Source organism: Sciurus vulgaris, assembly GCF_902686455.1.
Source record: "Sciurus vulgaris genome assembly, chromosome: 7".
NCBI lineage: Eukaryota > Metazoa > Chordata > Mammalia > Rodentia > Sciuridae > Sciurus > Sciurus vulgaris.
Genome location: NC_136467.1, coordinates 113,699,614 through 113,717,747, shown reverse-complemented (window position 1 = coordinate 113,717,747; position 18,134 = coordinate 113,699,614). Strand labels below are relative to the sequence as shown.

Below are 18,134 nucleotides of genomic sequence, written 5' to 3'. Positions count from 1 at the left end.
GGCTCCCTGTGTTCTCAGGCCACAAGCTTAATGCCTTGGTGAGGGCCACAAGCTTAATGCCTTGGTGAGGGTAGAAGATGGGAATTCTGAGTCTGGAGGGATGAGCATGACCCGCCTGGGGGCCTTGAGGCCTGGGCCTGGGCCTAAGGGGTTGGGGATAGTCCCTTGACCTCAGAGGAGTTATAGTGCCCCCTGCTGGACCACAGGGGAGGGACAGGCCTCCAGCCAGGACACCCGGACTGGCCCAGACAGAAAGGCCAAGTTTTTCTTTGCTGCTTCATTTCTCCTTTCACAAGACTGGAGATGGAGACAGCTCCTTGTCTTTGTCTTAACTGCTACTGACCCCCCCAGCTCTGTCCTCATCCCCTTCAATGAACTCTGCAAAACTGGCCAGCTCCACCCCCAGCTCTTGGCGGTACTCCCACATCACTGGGCAGGAAGAGGCTGAGGCCTGAGGGTTCTCCCCTACCTGGCACCCAGCCCTGACACCAAAAGCACAGCCTGCCAGACTTCCTGGGGAACAAGGAGCCTATGTGTCCTCATACTGAAGCTGGACTTCCTCCTCCTCAGCCCAAACTCTGGCCTAAGGAGGGGTAGTTTGGAATGGGACTATGAGAGTCTCAGTGGAGAAGTCCTCACAACTGAGACCCCCGCCCAAGAATGACTACCTGGCTAGAGGTAAGTGCAGCATTCTGGTCATGATGACTCTCCAGCCCCAACACTTATTCCTGACCAGCACATTGCTACTGAGTTGGCACCTCTGGCAGAACTTCCTTTCTATCAGAGGTGTTTCGTTTAATTGATGGCTTCGGGCCTCAATAAATTGTTAGCTTATTTTTCAGTCTCTTCCATGAGCTCAAGCCCTAATGGGGTAGTTAAGTATACCATTGTAGTGGGAACTGAAGTCCAGGTGCTAATTTGTCAAACCAGAGTATATATCTGAGGTGGAGACAGATAAGGACTTCCTTCCAATCAGGTTCAAAAGCTGCTGGTTCCCTAGAATTCTTCCTCCAGCTTTCACATGCCTCAGTGTATGTGATATGAGGCAAACCGTAGCCGCAGACCTGAGGTCTTTCTCCTCTGCTTGCCCTCAGGCCTCCCTACCTTCCCCCTTGTACCCAAACCCCAGATCCCTATTGGCTTCCTTCCTGAGGGCCAGCAGTCCCCCCAGGGGCCTGGCAGAGGATCCTTTACCACTTCTACCTGGCTTTTTGAGACCAACTCCCAGGTCTTCTCTGATCTATCCCAGTTATGGCCACAAGAATAATCAGGCCAGGCATGGTGGTGCATACCTGCAATCCCAGCTACTGGGGAGGTTGAGGCAGGAGGATCACAAGTTCAAGTCCAGCCTTAGCAAAAAGAAAAAAAAAATCTGAAAACTAATATAGGGGTGTGCTAGTCCCTTTCTTTGAAGCATGCACCTCTCTCCCTGAACATTTCCTGATCCTCCATCAGCCACAGCCAGTTTCTGTAGTTTCTTCCTCTTCTACACAGCAAACTTCAGTAATGTGATGACTTATTGTCTATCATGTTCTTATCTTTTTTCCTCTGCTACTGGAGATTGAACAAAAGCCTGTGCTTGCTAGGCAAGGGCTGTACCACTAAGCTACATTGCCAGCCCTTATTTTGAGACAGGATCTTGCCAAGTTGCCCAGGCTGACCTTGAACTTGGAATCATCCTGCCTCAGCCTCCCACATAGCTCGGATTATAGGCTTGTACCATGCTAGCTTAGGTGCTTATCTTTGTCCAGCTACAAGACCACCATGTTTTTGACGTTAGATCTATGTTTTATTCATGTTTTGGCTTTTCAAGCTCAAAATGCCGTGCCTGACTCCCAGAGAGGTACTTGGGAAATTTTGCTGCACTATATCTGCTTGTGTCCCAGTGACACCTGTTGCTCCATGGTCTCCACATGCGTGACTCCAACTGTGTGGTGGTGCTCATTGCTTGTGCCCCTGGGATGTTATGTAAATTCCTCCCAATCCCAGCAATGATTCAAAGGAAGAAAAGACTACAGTCACTTTCTGTACTTAAATAGATGTTGAAGGAAATTGCTGGTATATCTTTCCTGAAAAGAAAATCTTAAGGAAAAAATTGGCAACCAGCTGTAGTGATGGATCCTGGCCACAAGTGGGCGCTCTGCAGACAACGCTTCCTTGGATGAGCCTGGCGGTGGGCAGGGGGCCCTGTTGGCTCTCACCACTTTCCCCTCTGCTTCCAAGAGGAAGGGAGAGCAGAGCTGGAGAATCTGCCAGATATCCCTGCCTGCCATGACTTAATATTGGTCATCACCTGACATTTCTGCTCAAAATGGTCTGTCATCCTTCCTTGGGGCTGCCACTGCTGCACAGAAATGTCCCTCTTTTTAGTCTTATGGTGAAATGTTGAGACCTTGAACACTCTTGAAAAACTGAGCCCTAGTAAAATCAGCAGTCATTCTTGAAAACAGAAATGAAGCCAAGTTCAAACCAACAAATCGGAATATATGTTTATTTTTTTTAAGAGAATGTGGAAAGAGCATGGCATAGGCAAGTATAAGGGGTGGGGTGATAGGGGACCCCTAATTCTTGTGAAAACAAAACCCAAATTGTTCTTAGGGTTAAACTATGATAGTAATTCAAAATGAATGTGAGCAGAGAAATGCAGAGTCACTTTAAAGAGACAGTGCTGCTGTCTGGCCAGTAGGCCCTGCTTGAAACCTGAGTCCACACACAGGAAAGAGTGGCTGTGACGGGTCAGACAGCAGATCTGATACAGAGGCCAGTTTGGCACTGTCCATGCAGGTCCTGGGGGTTGTCTGGTTCCTGGGATGAGTTGGCAACTAAGGTAGAGATGGGCAGAGTCCCAACCCAACCCATCAGTGACCTTGTGTCCTGGCTGGTTCCTGCAGCCCATCCACACTGAACTGGCCTTTGTGTGGTGCTCTCAGGGCCAGCTGTGTCCACTCAACCCTCTGTAGCCTTGGCTGTTTTGGTGCTTCCTGCAAAGGAGCAAGTTGGCATTCCCCTCCATCCAGGCTGTGGGTGAGTGCTAAGTGGGTGAGTGGGTCAGCATGGCCCAAGAAGCTGCCCTCTCCCAGGCTTTTTGCCAAACAAGAGGGCCATCTTGTTTGGATTCAAAGCCTGGAATTCTGTCTTGGGCCTGCCACACATTCTCTGTGGCCCTGGCTCCTTTCCTTAAAAAGGAAGGTCAATATATGTATGGACTTGTTAAGGAAACTGAGGGCAGCTGTACAGGGAAACCTAGACAAAGGAGATGAGGTCCCCAGAGCCACAGAGATGCCATGGTCACTAGGATGAGCCTAAGCATCCTTGGGGTCTCCTGTCTAGGCTGCTCTGCTCTTCCCCGGTGCCGTTCCTTCCCCTCTCCCACAGGACCTGGGAGCTTGAGAACCACGCCATTCTTCCCCAGTCCAGCCATTTCCAGTGTGAACCACCGTCCGGGTACCTTTTTTCCACAGGGCAGCAGGAGACCTCACTGCAGGGTTGGAGCCAGATGCCGGGTTGGGGCGGGAATAGCCTGAGCCCCGCCCTGCACCTCGGGGAGGGGCGGGGGGTGACGTCACCGGGCGCGCAGGTGGCTGGAGGGCGGCCCACACCCTCCTGCTCAACTGGGCTACATTGAACTAGGCACTTTCCATCTCGCAGCCACTCTTGTGTAAAGCAGGAATAGTGACGCTTGCCCTGCCTGCGGGCGTGGGGTTGTGAGACTCCACTCAGATCTGGCGAGTAGTGTCGCTTTCCCCACCGCTCTGTACTCTGGCACATCGTTTCATTTGCTCTCCCAATAAACCCTAAAAGTGCTGACTATTGCTGTGTTCATTTTATCCCGGAAAACTAAGGTTGAAAAGTTGAAGGATGGAAAAAAAAAAATTCTGTAAACTGCAAGGCACCAGGTGAATCAGTCCGTCTCCTCATGCTCCCCATCCCCCAAAGAGTTCTTCCCAGGCAGCAAAGGAGACAAAGATAGGAGGGATCACGTGGCACCACAATGGAGATGTGATCCGTTTCCTCCCATCTCTGGAAAATTCCAGAGAGAGTCGTTTCTCTTCACATTCCCAGGGGTCCCAAGCCCCTTGGGATACTGAACTTTCATGTCAGCCTTCTAAGTGACATCAACAAAGTCCTTGATGTCTAACCTCACTCACCCAGCACCCAGATTCCCTCACCACCCAGCCCTACCTGTCCCTTATCTGGGTGGAAGGGAACCAGGCAGGCACTGGTTCTGGTGACTAGTTCAGAAATACAGTCAGTTGAGACCTGCATACTGAAAAGGTGTGCCAAGTGCCTGAGACAGGGCAGGTGGCAGGTAGAACATTAAGTGGGTCAGGATTGTTTGTGGTGCCACCTGCCCTTGTGCCTTCCCCTGACTGTAATCTGCTCTGAGACAAACAGATTGGGGTTATGTTTTACCTTCTTACTCAAATAACTCTGAACAAAGCCCAAGACAAAAGGCATGCCTGGTGGGTGAGATGGCAGAAGGACAAACCCTTTGGGCTGGCTGGCAATGGCAGGCAGGCAGGACTTAGTTACATCCCTGGGGCCCTTGGAAAGGTGAGACACAGTCACATGTGTATTAATAGAGCAGATTACCAAAGATGCCTGGTTTGTAATTCAAGAATGGCTCCACTCTCCCCTAAGTGATTTTGTTCTTGCCCTTGACTTTAGCCACCAGCTTGATGATGCCTACATCTACCAGTCCAGTCCAGGCCTCTTCCACGTGTCCCTCTGCCTGCAAACCCCTCTCTTTGGTGTTTCACAACATGTCTAAAACAGGCTCCTGGATCCTCCAACCCAGAGGTGTGCTCCGCCCCTCCCCTGCCTCCGCCCTGCGTTCTTCCCTCTCTCCTCAGAAGGGCTCTCCTCTCCTCCCACCCTGCCTGGCTCCCTGCCTCGGGCCTCTCCAAGATATGTTCTGTGCACACTTCATTCATTTTTTGTGTTGGTTATTTTGAACAACAATGTGTTTGATTTAACAGATCAAACCCAATAAGATAATGTCTATTTTTTCTCAAGCACATGTTGAGGATTTACAAGTACTAACCACAATCTAGCTTGACAAACCAAGTTTCAAATACAAAAGAGCCAGTGACAGTCATATACATTGACTACTACATAAAGGATAATTAAAAAATAATTGATAATTTAAAACACTTCTACAGTGATCAAAGAAGATACTATAAGGTGAATCAGAAAATCCTTAAAACTGAATCATAATAAATATTACGTAGCATATTGAATTTTGTGGGATGTGGCTAATATAGTTCTTGAGAAATATGTACCCTTAAATCCTTATGTTAGAGAAAAGGAAAGGCTAAATTTTAATGCACTCAGTATTAGTAAGAAAATAGAGAACAATGGAACTGATCCAAAAGAAATAGGAACAGAGAACCGGGGTATGGCCTAGTAACCAAAGGTTTATTTGCAGGCACAAGGTGCTGGGTTTGATCCCCAGCACCAAGAAAACAAAACCAAAAAAACTTTCAAGAAATATCCAAACCAGGTGTGACAGCATACATTCCTAGTCCCAGCTACTCAGGAGCCTGCAAATGAATTCAAAACCAACTTGGGCAAGAGTGGTGATATCCTATCTCAAAATCATCATCATCATCATCATATCCAGAAGAATTATTAAACCATTGACTCAAAGAAAAGTAGAAATCCATTTTTAAAAAAAATTGCATCCCTAGTTAAAATGCTTCCATATGGAAAATAAGACCTAGGTAGTTTTTTGGACGGCTGAGTTCTATAAAACTTCAGAGAAACGAGTCATGTCAGTCTAATATTAGAAAGTTTATTAATAAGTTAACCATTTAAGGGAATTAAAATCTAATGTTTTCAGTAGATGCAGAGAATGCAATATTTATTCAGATTAAAATTCATAGCAACAGGACTGGGGAGATAGCTCAGTAGGTAGAGTGCTTGCCTCGCAATCACAAGGCCCTGAGTTCGATCCCCAGTACCACCAAAAAAAAAAAAAAAAAAAAAAAAAAAATTCATAGCAACTCAGTGGGACCCTGTTTCTAAATAAAATATAAAAAAAAACCCTGGGGATGTGGCCTAGTAGTTAAGCACCCCTGGGTTCAATTAAAAAAAAAATTATATTCGATGGTGAAATGTTAGAAGCACTGCTTTTCTGATCAGGGATGCCCAGAAGCACTGCTTCCACTTGGTGTTCTGCAGGTCCTAGATGATGCAATAAAACAAGAAATAAGAGATATAATAATTAGCCAGGGGGCTGGGTTGTGGCTCAGTGGTAGAGTGCTTGCCTCTCACATGTTGAGGCACTGGGTTTGACCCTCAGCACCACATAAAAATAAACATAAACAAATAAAATAAAGATATCGTGTCCATCTATAACTAAAAAAAAAAAAAAAAAAAAAAAAAAAATAGAATTAGCCAGGTGCGGTGGTGCACACATGTAATCCTAGCAGCTCAGGAGACTGAGAAAGGAGGATTGCAAGTTCCAAGATAGGTTCAGCAATTTAGTGAGGCCCTAAGCAACTAAGTGAGACCCTGGCTGAAAATACAAAATGATAAGGATGGGGGCTGTAGTTCAGCGGTAAAGTGCCCCTGGGTTAAATCCCCAGTACCAAAAAGAGAATGAGAGAGAGAGAGAGAGAGAGAGAGAGAGAGAGAGAGAGAGAGAATTAGAAAGGGAAAGAGAAATCAAACTGTTGTTCCCAGATATGTTTGCACCTAGGAAACACCCAAGAAATTGACAAATTAAGAATTAATAATGTAATTTATCAAGTTGCTGGAGCAATAAATAAAAATCAATTTTTTTGAACTCTCTGAGAAACAGAAAAAAAAATTTTCCATTTGCCTTGGCATCAGAGCTGAAATAAAAATGAACTAGCAATAAGGTGAGCAACAGTGTGTAAGACTGATGTCCCTGAGGAATGTGAAAACCGGCAAAGAGGAGAAGTCCATGCTGGTGTACACACCTGCCCCATTGTCCTGAACCTATCTGAATGTCAGTCTCACTGGTTAGAAGAGGTGTCAATTCATGGTATTCCCTGAGGAGTTCAGAGATTTAGGAATTGGGGAGGGGATGGAGGGGCACATGGTGACAGAGCTCTTGCTTAGCATGGGAGAGTCCCTGGATTTATCCCCAGCACCTCAAAGGAAGAAGGAGGAGGAGGAGGAGGAGGAGGAGGAGGAGGAGGAGGAGGAGGAGGAGGAGGAGGAGGAGACTACAAAATCCCCACCAGGAGGGCCAGAAAGTGACAGGACACAACTGGTAGGCAATGAGATTGGGAAGTTGCTTGTTCTGGGGGTTCAAGATCCATAGCTAGCCGGCCCAGTAGTACATGCCTGTAATCCCAACAGCTCAGGAGGTTGAGGCAGAAAGCCAGCCTCAGCAACAGCAAGGTGCTAAGCAATTCAGTGAGACTCTGTCTCTAAATACAATACAAAATAGGCCTGGGGATGTGACCTAGGAGTTGAGTGCCTCTGAGTAGTTCCATCCCTGGTACTGACAGCCCCCCACCTAAAAAAAAAAAAAAAAAGAAAAAAAGAAAGATCTATAGCTGCAGCCACAATCATGAAATTCCTAAGGCCCCCAGTGGTTTTCTTCATGCCTTGAGCCTTATCTCAGCTCAGTGGCCCCCCAGAATTCCCCTGCCTAGGCTGAGTTTGTGCTTCTTCAAGACTTCACTTGTTTCACAAGCTTTAGCTAGCTTGGGGGTCTGCAAACCTTTTCTGGAAAAGGTAAGAGTAAATGTTTTAAAGTTTGCCAGCTCTGTTGTCTCTATTATAAAAATAAAAATAGCAGCCAGAGACAAAATATAGACAAATGAGTGTGGCTGTGCTTCAATAAAATTTATTGACACTGAAATTCAAATTTCGTATGCGTATGGTTTTCACTTGTCAAAATAATATCTTTCTTTTTTTTTTTTTTTCCCAACCATTGGAAAATGTAGAAACCTGGGCTGGGGCTAAGGTTCAGTGGTTGCCTAACATGCACGAGACCATGGGTTTAATTTCTAGCATTGCAAAACAAAAGGTAGAATTATAGCTAAATGTAAAATCTTTTTTTTAATGTAGAAATCAAGCTGGGTGTGGTGGTGCACGCCTGTAATCCCAGTGGCTCTGGAGGCTGAGGCAGGAGGATCACAAGTTCAAAGCCAGCCTCAGCACCTTAGTGAGGCACTTAGCAACTCAGTGAGACCCTGTCTCTAAATAAAATGTAAAAAGGCTCTGGGGATGTGGCTCAGTGGTTAAGCACCCCTGGGTTCAATCCTTAGTACCAGAAAAAAAAAAAAAAAAAAAAAAGTAGAAATCATTCTTTGCCCTTAGGCCATAGAAAAACAAGTAACAGTATCCCCAGCTGCAGGTGGTGGTTTGTCAATCCCTGCTTCTGCTTCAGAGACCAGTCTTCAACTGCAAGTTACCCTGGGCTTTGAGGCCTGATGAGGAATAATGGTTCCTCTATGAGAAACTCTATGGTTGTAAGTGCTGCTGGGAATAAAGCTTCTAGAGAATTAAGGCATTTAAAGTGTCTTTAAAGGCCCTCTCAGTGGTCTCCCTCACCCCTAAAGTTAGATCTTCTCAACAGGGCATTCGCAACCTTCTGAGAACTAATTCCTGCTTACAGAGCCACTTTCAGCGGCTCCAACCTCACTCAGGGGTTCCTAAACTATGGTACCTTTGTTGGTCTCTATACCTTTCCATGCTTTTTACTTCTCCTGGGAGCAGATTTGTACCTTGGCCTGGCTAGCTGTGGCCATCAGCTTGCCTTCTTTGCCAGGTTGACTGGGGTCTCTGCCATTTCTCCCATACCTCCATGGTCCACACTCAGCCTGCTACAGCCCTAGTGGGCTGGGGGCTCCCTGTCCTGTCCCCAGGCAAAACTCAGGGTGGGGGCTTGGTGTCAATAGGTAAAAGAGGGATTAAGCTTGTGGACACAGGCAGAGGTCTCTTGAAAGGCTTCCTCGAAGAACAAATGGAATTTCTATACTGGTATGATTTGAGATTTTCTCAATTTAGAAAGTCCTCAGGATGTCTCTGAGGAGTCTCTAGTCATGACAGTGCTATGGGTCCAATTCAGAGGAAGCCCATTTACAGGAATGGATCCTCATCTGCTTTGGACCTAGGTCCTGAGAGGGAGACCATATTTTCATTCCACTTCTGGAGCAGGAAGGGCTCTGGGCTGAGTGACCAGGTAGTCAATCACCAAAACCTTCATTTTCCTATTCATAAATGTGAAATTATTTTCACCTGCTCACAGGTCAGTGCGATGCCCTAATGGCTCTTGGTGAACCATGGAACTCAGGGCCTAGCTTATGTTAGGCTATACTCTACCATTAGGCTAAATTACCAGCCCATGCAACACATTTTTAATTAGCTAGGCCCATTCTGCTCAGAGGGAGAGGACATGTTGAGGGAGGCTGCTCCTGATTTGAGGTTTGCTTTTAAAAAAACAAACAAAAAACAAAACAACAACAACAACAACAACAACAACAACAAACCACGGTGTCCTGTTGTGTTGCCCAGGCTAGTCTCACACTTCCAGATTTGCAGAAGCTCAACCTCCTAACTGCTGGGACTACAAGTGCAGACAGCTTTGTTTGGGAATTTTTTTTTTTTTTTTTTTTTTTTTTGGTACTGAGCATTAAAAAGCACAGAAGGGGTGCACTTTATCACTGAGCTACATCCTCCCTAGCCACCCCGCCCCCCCTTTTGTACTGGGAATTTAGCCCAAGGGTGCTTTATTATTGAGTCATATTCCCAGCCCTTTTTATTTTGAGACAGGATTTCACTAAATTGCTTAGGACCTCGCTAAGTTGCTGAAGCTGGTCTTGAATTTGTAATCCTCTTGCTTCCCAAACTGCTGGGATAACAGGCTTGTACCACCACCCCAGTTATCCCCAGCTCTTTTTATTTTCTATTTTGAGACAGGATCTCACTAAGTTGCAGAGGTTGGCCTCCAACTTGTGCTCCTCCATTTAAGCCTCCCAAATTGCTGGAATTACATCATGTGCCACTGTGTCCTGGCTGGTTTGAGATCTTTATTATTATTATTTTTTTGTGTGTGTGTGGTGCTTGGAATCAAACCCAAGGGCTTCACACATGCTAGGCAAACACTCTATCACTAAGCTACCTCCCCAGCTCTTGGTTTGAGATTTTGATCAGAATAGAGCACCTTGGGGCCCTCCTGACAGCAGCACCCAGTGCCCCTTTCCACATTCATTGACTTCGCCCAACCATGGGCTTCTCACAGACCACAAGGGATGATAAGAACGGGTAGAACTGGAGTGGAGATGGCAGGGTTGATTAAATGGAGGTGGGTAAGGAAGAGGAAAACAAGGGTCCTCCTTTGTTCATCAGAATTCAACAATGACCAAGGTGTATTAGGGAAGGTGAACCGCGTGCCAGGATTGGTGAGGAAGGTGCGGTTGGTAATGGTGGGGTAACCCCTTCAAGTATTACAGGGGTGGACAGAGTGGGCTAAGAATGGTGCACGTGGACATCTAACAGTGCACAGAGCAGAGGGGGCTCTTCTCTCCTAAATGGTTTCACCAGGCTTCCAAATGACACCTTGGAAAGGCAAGGACAGCTTGCCAGCTGGAAGGCAGGTACAGGCAGGCTCACAGCCTAAGGGGCTCGGGCTCTTTGGCTGAAGAGAACAACTTGGTACAAGACCGCCCTCCGGGCCCCGTGTTCATGAGGTCTCCCAAGACTCCTGCAGGACCCGCAGAGGTTTCTGGGGACTCTCTTCTCCCCAAGCCCAAGCAGCTGCAAAAGGGAAGCGGGTGAGAAAAGCGAAAGTTGCTGGAGAAACAGCTTGATGTCCTTGTAGGGAGGGCATATGTCCCTGAGCTTTGTTGCACTTTCGTGAACGCAGAGGCTGGGAAGGTCTTTCCCGTAGCGACGCGGTCATTGAGAGCTGCCCGCAGAGCCATCCCAGCTGCCCATGCGCGTATGACAGATCCGAAGGGATCTTGACGCCCGATTCCACCCGCGAGGGAGTACTCCTCCAAGACCGGCGAGGAGAGAGGGTTCCGCAGGGGGCAGCCACCGTAAATAGGACGGGGACAAAACACGCCACTGGCCTAGCACCCCAGCCGAGCTCACCGCAGCGGGAGAGGCGGAGCCTAGCGGGGGCGGGGGCGGGCGGGGGGCTCCTGCCGAGACAGGCCTGGAAACTGCTGGAAGTGCCGCAGCACCGCCGCTGCCGCTCCTTCCGCCACATGCTGACAAAGAGTCCCCCACCGGCCCCGGCCAGCGCCCTCCCCCAATCGGAACTACGCCCCGCCCCGAACTGCCGGCCTTCCCGCTGCTCCCGCGAGAACGGGGATCTTGGGTGCCTAAAGTCGTACCCTGAGTGCCACACCGTCCGTGGTCTGGATACTCTAGGAAGATCAGCTTTGGGAAGGCAGTAGGGATGATTAGCTGTTTCTTCTCTTTTTAGATGTCCATAGAGGCCCGGCCTCTAAAGAGTGTGGAGACGCCAGCTCCGAGGACTCTAGGGGGGTTGGTAAATCCACCGTTTAAGGCCACAAGAGCGCTCCCGATTCCTAATCCTGTGAGGTCCTTGACCTGCAGACACGGGGCTGTGAAGGAAAGCAAACGGGCAAATGGACCGACAGCTGATCCCGAGGCAGAGCCGGAGGCGGGGTGCTAGGGCTCTTCCCCGCCCCGTTCCTGACTTCGGACCATGACGTCAGGTGGGCGGGAGGCTGCAGGTGCGAGCTGACAGGCGCCCTCCTTTAAGGCGGAGGGATCCGGGGGAGGGCGCCCGGGCTGTGCTTCGCCTTATATAGAGCGACTCGGGGCGCACGGTAGCTCTCTTGAGTCACCCCGCGCAGCCTAGGTGTGGCGAGCGAGTGGCGCACTGTTCGGGCCCACTCTATTCTAATACTAGCAGCCCCTTCTCGTCAAGGTAAGGCCGTAGTCTTCGGTGCGGGCCCTCTCCTTCGAGGGCTCTTTCGTGGTGTTTTCGTCCCTCTGATCTTTTGAAGGCTAGCCACCGTTGTGCCGGTGCGGCCTGTGGGAAAACTGGTTTTTGGGGTGGTGGGTTCGGGCTCTAGAGCTTTCTCTATCGTGCTTGGGCGGCGGGGCGTCCACCAGGCGGCAAATCGCCGCGGATTAGAGGGATGGCGGAGCGGGGCTGGAGGGGTGGGCGACCGCACGTGGTGGCCGCGCCGGCACGGGACGCTGCCATGTTTGCTGCCCACTTCCGGACGCGGCCACGGGGGGCCAGCGGGTGGTGGGGCTGCGCGCGCGGGGTGACTCAGCACGACCCGTCGTGGCTGCCTTTGTCACCTGTCGCACTGGACGCGTTTTCTGGGCCTTTCGGTTGTGTGAGGGTGTGCCGCGAGGCAGGAACGTCTTCAGTCTTCAGTGTGTTCGGTCCCACCGCGGCTTTTTCAGATTTTCTTGCAGTCCGGGTGAAGGAGGAGGAGCGGGGGAGGGGGAGGCTCTGGAAGATTCATGGTCCCTCCCCCGCTCCTCCCAGAGAGCTGAGATTGTTCTGGAAGCTTCTGGTGCCTGGCGCCCCGCCCCAGTGCCCGGATGCTGGGGCGATGGGAGGGTGCACCGCGGCGCCCCCTCCTCGCATGGTCTCGGCCGACGCATGTCCGGCAGTGACGAGGGTCGACCGATGGCTTTGGCCACCATCTTAGTTATGTTGGGTCCTAAGCGGGAGTCTGCGCTGTTCCAGCGGTCACGGTGGAGCTTTGCCTCCTGGTTCTTTGTCCTGCTTTAATTGCTCTTTGGGTTCCACCCCATCGATCTCAGGTTATCCTGCCCTGCAGGGTGGAACACCACATTCGGTGGACTTCGGAGATACTAAGGGGTATCATAAATAAAGGGCTGTTTTTGTTAGACTCTGTCCTTCCCCGAGTTTAAATTTTCACGTTAAAATGTGCATGGGGTTTGCCTGGCGTTCTTAAGATAACCTGTGATGCGATCAGCGTTCTGAATTTCTCACAAGTTACCAGATGATGCTGAGGCGCCTCATCACTCTTTAAGGCTTGGACCTTAAGATAATCTTACAAAAAAAGTCTGGCTTGCCATTTGGTTGAAGGATTTAGGTTTTCCTGAGTTGGCTTATTTAGTGTGTAGCTTAAAATCTTTAAAGATTTTTTTTCAGGCTTGGGAATAGATAGTACTTGGCTCAAAGCAGTTTGAACTCAAATCTCTTCAGGTTTTAATTGAACTTATGAACCTTTAGGATTCTCGAGTTTCTTTGTAATTCTTGACCATCTTTATCTTAGATGCCTGAGGAAGTGCACCATGGAGAGGAGGAGGTGGAGACCTTTGCCTTTCAGGCAGAAATTGCCCAACTCATGTCTCTCATCATCAATACGTTCTATTCCAACAAGGAAATTTTCCTTCGGGAATTGATCTCTAATGCTTCTGATGTAAGTGTTGGAGCAGGTCTCCATTGGAGTGCTGTGTCTTTTTTTTTTTTTTTTTTTTTTTTTCATTTTTAAAGCACTTGAGGGAGAAGGGGAGCTGCTACTGTTTAAGGGGATAAACTAACTGTTCCAAAAGATTTATATTCTGGGTAGCCATCATATACTTGAAGAGACTGACTTGGACAAGTGGATAATGTAGCTGTTGGTCTGAGGACTTAAGGGGCTATAGAATTGAGGCTATGTGGAAGTAGAAGACCAAGAATTTTGGAAGAAGAGATGGACATAAAAACATGCCTATAATTTCTATTATTTACAGGCCTTGGATAAGATTCGCTATGAGAGTCTGACAGACCCTTCCAAGTTGGACAGTGGTAAAGAGCTGAAAATTGACATCATCCCCAACCCTCAGGAAAGGACCCTGACTTTGGTGGACACAGGCATTGGCATGACCAAGGCTGATCTCATAAACAACTTGGGAACCATTGCCAAATCTGGTACTAAAGCATTTATGGAGGCTCTTCAGGTATATAGCACTTCATCTATGTGCACATTAATATTCATTGATGCTTTTGTGACTGGTTATGTTTCAAATTTCATGCTCCTTTTTTTTTTTTTTTAACTTTTTTTTTTAATATTCTTTGGCAGGCTGGTGCAGACATATCCATGATTGGACAATTTGGTGTTGGATTTTATTCTGCCTATCTGGTGGCAGAGAAAGTGGTTGTGATCACAAAGCACAATGATGATGAACAGTATGCCTGGGAGTCTTCTGCTGGGGGATCCTTCACTGTACGGGCTGATCATGGTGAGTTGGCTCTCCAAATGGATGTAGCTGGGTTAGAGTTCTCTGGAGGAAGAAATAACAATCTTGAGTATCATACTTGCAGAGCAGTTTCTTTTAAAAATCAGTCTTGCTTTTAGTCTCAATGGTTTTACCCTTCATTGCAATTGACTCTACTAGGTGAGCCCATTGGCCGGGGTACTAAAGTCATTCTCCACCTCAAAGAAGACCAGACAGAGTACTTAGAGGAGAGGCGGGTCAAAGAAGTGGTGAAGAAGCACTCACAGTTCATAGGCTATCCAATCACCCTTTATGTGAGTACCAGTTTGGCAACCCATCTGCACTGAGTGTGGTTGTGGAGTTTTGTGTTCTTCACTGTTAACCACTATGTTTGGTACTTTAGTTGGAGAAGGAACGAGAGAAGGAAATCAGTGATGATGAGGCAGAGGAAGAGAAAGGTGAGAAAGAGGAGGAAGATAAGGATGATGAGGAGAAACCCAAGATTGAAGATGTGGGCTCAGATGAAGAGGATGATACTGGTAAAGATAAGAAAAAGAAAACAAAGAAGATTAAGGAGAAATATATTGATCATGAAGAACTGAACAAGACCAAGCCTATTTGGACCAGAAACCCTGATGACATTACTCAGGAAGAATATGGAGAATTCTACAAGAGCCTCACCAATGACTGGGAAGACCACCTGGCAGTCAAGGTGAGAAACCTTATATGTGGGCTCAGCTGGAGTGGAGCAGATAGTAGAGTCCATACAGAACTTGCCCAACTGGTTGATAGCTCAAACTGTGAAAGTCGTGGAGCCACATGACTTCACTTACTAGTGACCCTGCCACAGTGGAGAGATTCTGTCCTCCCAAATGACTTCACTTTTGTCTTTTAATAGAAATCTGGGCAACATCCATGGCAGCCTTACACATAACAGGGTTCAGATTGGAGAACTGTTCCCTTAACTCAACCAAGGATTGTACACATTGAGGACTGTCCTAAGGTTATTGACATTAGGGTTCATGTTTTTTCCCTCCAGGGCTGCCAGTAGGAACTGCTGTATGTCAGTTGTAGATGTAGATACTTTGGTGTTGACTGAAAGACACTTTTGTTCTGAAATGTTCTACTGGTGTATTATCTTGGGTTTCTTTCTCCTAGCACTTCTCTGTAGAAGGTCAGTTGGAATTCAGGGCATTGCTGTTCATCCCTCGGCGGGCTCCCTTTGACCTCTTTGAGAACAAGAAGAAGAAGAACAACATCAAACTCTATGTCCGTCGTGTGTTCATCATGGACAGCTGTGATGAGCTGATACCAGAGTATCTCAGTAAGTATCCCCTGGGCCTGTTGTAGTGGGTAAAGTGTTTTGAGACCTGCAGTATTCTCCTGGGATTGTAATGTCTGTGACGGTAATCTGTGTTCCTCTACAATAAAACAAGTCAAGGTTCAGGAAGCAAAAGAACCTTTTGCTTGAATCTGGGTACCAGTTTGCATGTAGCTGTTTGTACTGAGTTTTCTGCCATTCAATTGCAGACTTTATTCGTGGTGTTGTTGACTCTGAGGACCTGCCCCTGAATATCTCCCGAGAAATGCTTCAGCAGAGCAAAATCTTGAAAGTCATACGCAAAAACATTGTGAAGAAGTGCCTTGAGCTCTTCTCTGAGTTGGCAGAAGACAAGGAGAACTACAAAAAATTCTATGAGGCATTTTCTAAAAATCTTAAGGTAAGGAGACAAATGCTTATTCCCTCGACCTTTATTTGGGTGGGGGGCAGTTCACCACTGAGCTACATCCCCAGCCTTTTTTATTTTTTTATGACAGGGTATCTCTAAATGCCTGAGGTCAGTTTCGAATTGTTCTCCTGCCTCAGCCTCCTTAGTTGTGGAATTAGATGGGTACCACTACTCCAGCCTTTGACCACTTTTTCAGTAATTAGAATGTATTTCCCTATTTATATGGAGAGTAAGGTTATTTTCAGTTAAGTTGGATTGTTTTTTTTCTTTCTGTCCTTAAGCTTGGAATCCATGAAGATTCTACTAATCGGCGGCGCCTTTCTGAGCTACTGCGTTACCACACCTCTCAGTCTGGAGATGAGATGACTTCTCTTTCAGAGTATGTCTCTCGCATGAAGGAGACACAGAAGTCCATCTATTACATTACTGGTGCGTTAAGATCTAATCTGATCAAAGCCTCCTATCTGGGGAGGACACATCAGGGCTAACTGGCAGGAGCTGGCAGTGTAAATCCTTTTGGTCACTGAGTCACATTTAATAACTCCACAGGTGAAAGCAAAGAGCAGGTGGCCAACTCTGCTTTTGTGGAACGCGTGCGGAAGCGTGGCTTTGAGGTGGTATACATGACTGAGCCTATTGATGAGTACTGTGTGCAGCAACTCAAGGAGTTTGATGGGAAGAGCCTGGTCTCTGTGACCAAAGAAGGCCTGGAGCTACCGGAGGATGAGGAGGAAAAAAAGAAAATGGAGGAGAGCAAGGCAAAATTTGAGAACCTTTGCAAGCTCATGAAAGAAATCTTGGACAAAAAGGTTGAGAAGGTAAGTAGCTTGAGGACTAGGATATATTTTGTAACCTCCATCTTTGGGGGCTGCTCCTTTCAGAATCTTATGATGCTGATTAGCAATCTTAGTGGTTTCAGGTGGTTTTACTGTTTAAGGCCTTATTTCTCTTAGTCTCTAGGTTTAAGGCTACTGATCTACAAAATTAGAGAATAAGTATTAGTTCAGGTGCTTGGGAATGTAGAAACTTTTAAAAGCATATCATTTTTACCTTCCAATGATCTGATCTAAACCTAAAGTGTTCTAATGTTTTGTTTGGCAAGGGGAGGTGTCTCCTGTGCTCCTCAGTTTGGCCTCAAACTCCTGGGCTGGAGTGATCCTCCTGCCTTAGCCTCTTGGAATAGTCAGGACTATAGGGTTGCACTAGGCTGCTCTGCTAAAAAAAAAAAAAAAAACTTTCTTCCAACTGTCTACAGGTGACAATCTCCAATAGGCTTGTGTCTTCACCCTGCTGCATTGTTACCAGCACCTATGGCTGGACAGCCAACATGGAGCGGATCATGAAGGCCCAGGCACTTCGAGACAACTCTACCATGGGCTACATGATGGCCAAAAAGCACCTGGAGATCAATCCTGACCACCCCATTGTGGAGACACTGCGGCAAAAGGCAGAGGCAGACAAAAATGACAAGGCTGTCAAGGACCTCGTGGTGCTGCTATTTGAAACTGCACTGCTGTCTTCTGGCTTCTCCCTTGAGGACCCCCAGACCCACTCCAATCGCATCTACCGCATGATAAAGCTAGGCCTAGGTAAGCAGTGTGGACTCTTTCGCTGTGGGGGCTAGTTGTGGAATTGGCCTTTTGGACAGATTTTATTTAATGTCTGTTCAGTTCATTTCTCACTGGGCCTTTTGTTTACATTTAGGCATTGATGAAGATGAAGTGACAGCAGAGGAACCCAGCAATGCTGTTCCTGATGAGATTCCCCCTCTTGAGGGTGACGAGGATGCATCTCGCATGGAAGAAGTAGATTAGGAGTTGCCACTGAGAATCTGCCCTCTGTATAGTTTCCCCATGGCTTCTACATTATTAGCCTTGAATGGCCCTTTCCCACCTGGCTTCCTCTGCCGATTGATGTTCTAGTGGTTTTTCTCCTGTCCTTGGTGTCTTTAAGGCAGGAAACAGGGTGTTCAAGCCCCATCCCCTACCTAGTTTGGCAGCAGGGTTGGATGTTGTATTGTGTTTTTTGTTGTTTTATTTTGTTCCAAAATTAAAGTATGCAAAATAAAGAAGATGCAGTTTTATACAGTTCTGCTCTCCCTTGTAAAGTGGATGATACTGCTTCAGATCATTCTTGATCCTCCAGCCAACTACACAGCAGGCTGAGCTGTTTTCCTGGGTTATATAACAGATACATATAGCTATAAGTTTGTAAGAAAGGTGCATGCTGGCATTGGTGATTTGAATTTATAGACAT

The 18,134-nt window shown here is 47.3% G+C and overlaps 1 protein-coding gene across 1 annotated transcript; it reads left to right on the top strand.

Moving 5' to 3' along the window:
• The first annotated feature begins 11,733 nt into the window (after window positions 1-11,733).
• On the top strand, window positions 11,734-17,965 carry HSP90AB1 (heat shock protein 90 alpha family class B member 1). Its single transcript, XM_079148428.1, has 12 exons — window positions 11,734-11,887; window positions 13,224-13,370; window positions 13,684-13,890; window positions 14,013-14,172; window positions 14,329-14,462; window positions 14,552-14,860; window positions 15,307-15,472; window positions 15,679-15,869; window positions 16,160-16,307; window positions 16,428-16,696; window positions 17,134-17,467; window positions 17,583-17,965. The coding sequence occupies exons 2-12, from the start codon at window positions 13,224-13,226 to the stop codon at window positions 17,690-17,692; spliced, it is 2,175 nt and encodes a 724-aa protein (XP_079004554.1). The 5' UTR covers window positions 11,734-11,887; the 3' UTR covers window positions 17,693-17,965.
• Window positions 17,966-18,134: the final 169 nt, after the last annotated feature.